At 40.7% G+C, this 5,757-nt stretch overlaps 1 protein-coding gene across 2 annotated transcripts in view; it reads right to left on the bottom strand.

Annotated features, from left to right (window-relative positions):
- Positions 1–3,372: 3,372 nt before the first annotated feature.
- Positions 3,373–5,757, bottom strand: part of large1 (LARGE xylosyl- and glucuronyltransferase 1) — a 174,541-nt gene continuing 172,156 nt past the window's right edge. Inside the window, exons 15-16 of one of the 2 annotated variants that reach the window (XR_004655415.1) lie at positions 4,487–4,839; positions 3,373–4,456 (exon numbers count right to left, since the gene is read on the bottom strand). Coding sequence is in view for 1 of the 2 variants with exons in the window: in XM_034863182.1 (XP_034719073.1) it covers positions 4,642–4,839 (198 nt within the window). In the remaining variant the exon portion in view is untranslated. Of the gene's footprint in view, positions 4,840–5,757 lie in introns of both variants that reach the window. The other variant, XM_034863182.1, reaches the window with a different exon arrangement.

The raw sequence follows: 5,757 nt of genomic DNA, 5'->3' as shown, positions 1-5,757 counted from the left end.
TCTTTACAGTTTTTTGACACCTCCGTGTTTTCTCCCTTTAGTAGTCTAATTATACTTCTTGTCTAGTAATTTTCCTGTGTTTCTGTATGTTCTGTTACCTTTTTTATTTTGATAGTCTACTCTTCAGTCTTGTCTTGTCTGGTTTTATATCCTGCCTTGTGTTTTCCGGCCTCTGTGATTGTCTGCCCCACCCTGAATGTTTCACCTGTTCCCGAACCTAGTGTCACCTGTCTCTCATTACCTTGCTATTATGTATATTATACTGTATTTTTTGTCTTTGGGCTTTTCTTGTATTGCGTTTGATCATTGTCGTTGTATTCCTCTGTGTGCTTTGGCTTTGTCTGCCTGTTTTCTGTTCAGTCCCTCGGTTCCAGTTCATCTTTGTTTCTTCTTTTTTTGGGGGGGATATCTTTTCCTACTGGTTTTTGGACCTTTTGTTGCCAAGGACCTTTTGTTAAACAAAGATTTAATCAGTGAAACAAATTATTAGCCACTGTAGTATCCTGCAGGTTAAAGAGATATAGCGAGAAATCACTGTTTGAACTGGCCATTTGAAAGATTTGAGTTTCCTGGGACTCATCAGGGAGAAAGAAGGTAAAGACTGGGTTTAGGTCCACGATTGGTAGTCTGGGACTTGCAGAAGACAAAATACAGTGCATCCAATCAGTGATTAGGAATCATCTTACGTACCTACCTATTCTGGTTTGAGTCTCATCAAATGCTGTTGTGTTTAGGGAATTGCTGTTCTGGATTGTTTCTGTTTTGCTGTTGTTTCGTATTTCAGGGCCACCATACTTAGTACATCACTGCAAGGCATCCAATCCTCTGAATTTATTATCTAGAAAGTCAGCGGAAACTCATGCATAAAATTTTAAATTGAATTAATGAGCAGCTCCATTAAAACTGTGTGATAAAAGAAATGGTGTTGTGAGACCTTCATTAAAGGGGAGTTAAGGGATGGCTGTACCGGTGACAGTAAGACTCCAGGGAGCTGATAACCTGGGTGCTAAACTCTCCCTGCTCTGATTTAATTTTGAATCATCCCATTCTCACTATAGCCTAAAATATCATAAAAGCTGGACTTGGCATCAGAGAAAATAAAATAGTAAATAAACTAATCAAAAGTATTACAAAGTTTCACTTATAGTGCATGATGTTGGGATCCGGGCCTCAGCCGGATGCGTATATTATTGTGGGGTCAAAGTAGTATTAAAATGACTCAAAAAAAAAAAATCAATATGATTATTTGTCATATAAAATAATGTTTAATGAGTGATAATTTAAATAATGTCAAGTGCTGTTAAGGGCACCACGTGATAGTATTAAGAAAAAATTCAATTAAATGGTACTTTCAAAAACAACAAACATGGAACCTGTTATGTTTAATCATATAGCTGTGGATTGTAATGGAATGAATGGATGAAGCTGACGTCCCGCTGTTTTGAATTTTGCTACTGATTTGACAGTCAGCAGGTAACTACCATAGCAGGCAGGGGATCTGCCTGCTATGATAGTTACCTGCTGACGGTCAAATCTGATGGAGAAGGGAAACTAAAAAACATTTAGGCACAGGTAAACAGAGCAGGTCCTCACAAGAGCTTCTCCAGAGACACAAATCTGTTCCCTCTTGAGCAAAGTTTAAAAGATATTCACAGACTCAAACTTCTGGAATCAATTACTCTATAACGAAATGATATTAAACCACAAATGACGCATCTTTCCTAACGTAAGGATTTTTATCAAACGAGCAGTCCTCCAACCTGGAGAAATACGACTAGTCTCTAGTAGCATCCGGCGGTTGTTAGGGACCGACACAAAAATATCTATAATTAAATAAGGTAGTGTCTCCAAACTTACCTAATGTATAACTTGTCTCCTGCTAGTTGTACTACAGCACTTACTGTTAAGAAATAAGTTTGAATCTGTGAATATCTTTCCTACTTTGCACACGTTTACAAAACCGAGAATCCGTGCGCACAGTTCATTAAACCAAGGAACAGATTTGTATTCTGTGCTCACCTTTGTTTTTTTTCTCAGCTGACCCTAGGAGGCCTCCGTAGTAATCTGATGACGTGTAAAAACAGCAGAAAGGTGGTAAGCTCTTGGGAATCTCTGGAAGCATAAATACACCAGTCTTATGTCTGTATGTGAGGTGAAACAGTGAGTGTTCACATAAATCTCTCTTTACTTTGGATTCACAAGGCAAAATTATATTCATGAAGACAAGGTAACGAAACAAAGTAACAGCAGTGTTTGAGTCTTTTATTCAGGTAGCAGCATCGTCAGCCCTGTCCTACGTACACAATGCAGCTAATTCCAGCCCTGCACGCAAACACACACGCACACACAACACTACACCAAGCCCTATGGCAGCTTTCCTGTACACAGTGAGAGACTGCTGTCATGAGTGAGAGAGAGAGAGAGAGAGAGAGAGAGAGAGAGAGAAATAGAGATAGCGGCCTCTAGTTTCACAATGCATCTTCAAAATAATGAAATGTATCCTACTATTTTTCCTTTCACATTTCTACATGCACTTATAATGAATGACAACTAGCTTGACAGTGTAAAATGTTTGCCAAAACAATTTCAACTTAGGGTTCAATTGCAATTTTTAATTAAGCTTTTAATCATATTTTATGGTTGTCATCACCGGATGGAGGATGCTCAGTTGTCACGGTGATAACTTTGTTGACATGCAAGTTTTTTACAACTTCTCATTTGAATTAAAGAACATTCTTGACCTTGGAAATAGTACTTTAACAAAACTGTCCTCTGCGTTTTCAAGTGTTTCAAATTATGTATGTGATTTTTTTATTGATTATATTCGTTGGGCATGAAAGTGGCAGAAGATGTGTGACTGAAAGGAATGGAAATCCGATTTTTGGAACACATTGTAGTCTGATTTTGAAAAGGTGTAAATACATTAGTCCCTCTTTTTTAACTTCTTGCCAATGTAACTACGTCAGTAAGCAATCTTTGGACGTGGACTCTACAGTCACATGGGACAATGGCACCTAAAGCCGCACTGTAATTAACCATCTTTCCAACCGGCACATTAAAGCGAAAGCGGCTTCAACGATCTCTACACACATGATCATAGAGACAATGAAGTGAGCAGTTGTTGTGGTTTTTTTGATTATTTAAATGATCTGTTTGGGGGAATCTCTGTGAATAGGAGCCCATACAGAAGGTAAAACGTCCTCGTCCTGGTAGTCCACAATGCAATTCATCAATGTGTTTGTCTTTCATGATAGTAGTTGTTGTAATGATTTTGTTGAAACTAAACTGGTAGCATGAAGAAGTTCTTCTTCTAGTGTCAGTTACCAAACAGTGGTTGAGGGCAAAAAAACGTTAACTTCAGGCCCCGGCCGTTTAATAAACTGTGTAATAGGTAATAACAAATTACCACCTTCATCACCCTGGGTTCTAATTTGATAATGACCGGTCTGTCAGAGATGCTACAGCAGTTGTAACAGCTGAACATATTAACACCATATCAGGATAACCACACCCAGCCTGATGGTGTGTAAGAACACAAATAAGAGAACACCCACCACTCCAGGGTTATTACACGCCACTCTACTGTTGTCAAACTAGAGGCCAGAGTAAGAAGGAAATAGCTAGAACGAGCGGTTGAGTTTCAGAGTTTAAACTCTCTTTCCTGTCCTCTTCAGATCCTCCTGATGGAGGAGAAACTAACCCTTCTCGCTCCACCCGTCAGGACTGTAAACACCATGGTAAATAATGGTGATTGTTAGAAAGAATAGTAAACAGTGAGCTCAGTGATTGAGTGTTTTGCCTTGTGCTGCTCTGTGTGGGACTTCCACTGCACCAGCTGCTGTCAGATTCTGTAGTTTTAACAAAACAATCTCTAGCAGCACGCTAAGGCTGATGTGAAGATACCCTAAATATCAACCGCATGGACAACCTCCAGTCATCTTTGCACTTCCCTTGTCATACAAAAAGGATGCTTCAATATCTAAGTGTGTGCCACTCGTCCCAATTAGATTTTAAAAATCTGTGTTGACATGTTTACAGCTTTATCCTGCTGCCTGGTCACACTATTCACATTTGAGTCGGGGCGTGCTGTCATTCAGACTGCTGCCACTTGTTGTCAGCTTGGAAGGCGTGCAAACAAAATATAGGCCCACAATGCTTTACATCTGAAGCTCTCCCTAACCTTTTTTTCTAAGCACTGTCCTAGAGAAACAAACGCACAATCACACTTTTCATCCACCTGCATGTACACACACTCACACCCATTCATACATCCATAATGTTACACGCAGCCCACAACTCTGTCACTGGCTTTAAAAATATGGCAAGGCATTGCATGTCTGCTTTCCTTGCCTGCTGTCTGTCAGATATCAGGGCTTAGGGCCCACACATTCGGGGCCTGTCCCTAGCACTCACTTATGTTGTCCACAGCAGAGGACAAAAAATGGACATAAAGACCCTTGCAGTCCCACACAGAAAAGGGGCAAACGTTCTAATAAAGTCAGAGGGACTCTCGTCTCAAAGTATCCTGATGGCCTCACATGGGCTGTCCATTTCCTGTGCAACCCCCCCACCCTAGCCCAGCCCAGCCCATGCAGTGTGTCAGTAGTTTAGGGCCGGGGGTGTGAGGATCTGCAGTTGTGGCTAGCTGATGTTCTCAGCCGTCATGTATTTTAGGGCGGCAAAGCCGTAGCGCCGCGACATGTTCTGCTGGAACTCCTCTTTCAGGGTTTTGAGGCAGACCCGGTACTGCTTGTTGGAGCGGAACTTGGTGATGTCGAAGCTGGGCGCATGAGGCATGTGGATCATGTAAGCGTTGGGCAGAACCACAAACTCATACTCCTGTAGAGAGAAGAACACAAAGAACTTTCAGTCTGGACAGTATTACAACCATCTCACGTCTTTACTACAAAACCTCATATCAAGTTGCATTAGTTGTGTTTAGCCAAATCCAGCAGACAGAGAACAGCATAATCATGAATTTGCCATCATTTTTTGTCCACCGGATACAGGTGAGTCAAATATTGCTTTCAGCTCTATCAACTCCTGTTAAGTTTGATTGGAAGTAGAAGATTAAAGGTAACACTAACTGCTACATTGCAACTACTTAATTTTACAATAAACTAACCTCTTAGTATAGTCTGTAAATCTAGTATGTTAAAGGTTCAGGATTGGCCTCTAGCAGTGATGTTGCACATTACAACTGGATCTTCTCCCATGTGCGTGTAGGAGAGCAACGGTAACTGATGCAAAAACGCACACTAGTACACAAATGCAATGTTTGACGTCTGTGTTTGACATGGACATTTACTACAGTTACTTCCACTCTCTCCTTCTTTGCTACTTCTTGTTTATTTGCAGATTATTTGGTTTGTACGTGGAGAATTCTGTTTGTAAGTGGAGAATTCTGTTTGTATTTGGAGAATTCTGCAACATTGAGTTGATATCATTGTTGGATGTAACGTGTTACTAAGTAAGTAACGTGTTACTTTAATCAGATTACATTTGTCTGTAACGCAGAAATGTTGCGCATTACTGACAGAATCTGACTGAGTCTACTATCGATCATAGACCATGACCGATAATAAACCTACGCGCTACGCCCTTCTGTGTGCTTCTGTTGGAGCCATCGCCCACTCATAGTCCCATACCACAGTGTCTGTTCCCAACTCCGATCAGTTAACCCCACTAACACAGAACGTTTAGGGAACGTTAGGGAACGTTAGTTTTTGGTTCTCTAAAGGTTAGTTCGAACCAAAC

This window comes from Etheostoma cragini, chromosome 23 (assembly GCF_013103735.1).
Source record: "Etheostoma cragini isolate CJK2018 chromosome 23, CSU_Ecrag_1.0, whole genome shotgun sequence".
NCBI classification, from domain to species: domain Eukaryota; kingdom Metazoa; phylum Chordata; class Actinopteri; order Perciformes; family Percidae; genus Etheostoma; species Etheostoma cragini.
This window is presented reverse-complemented; position numbering and strand designations above follow the sequence as displayed.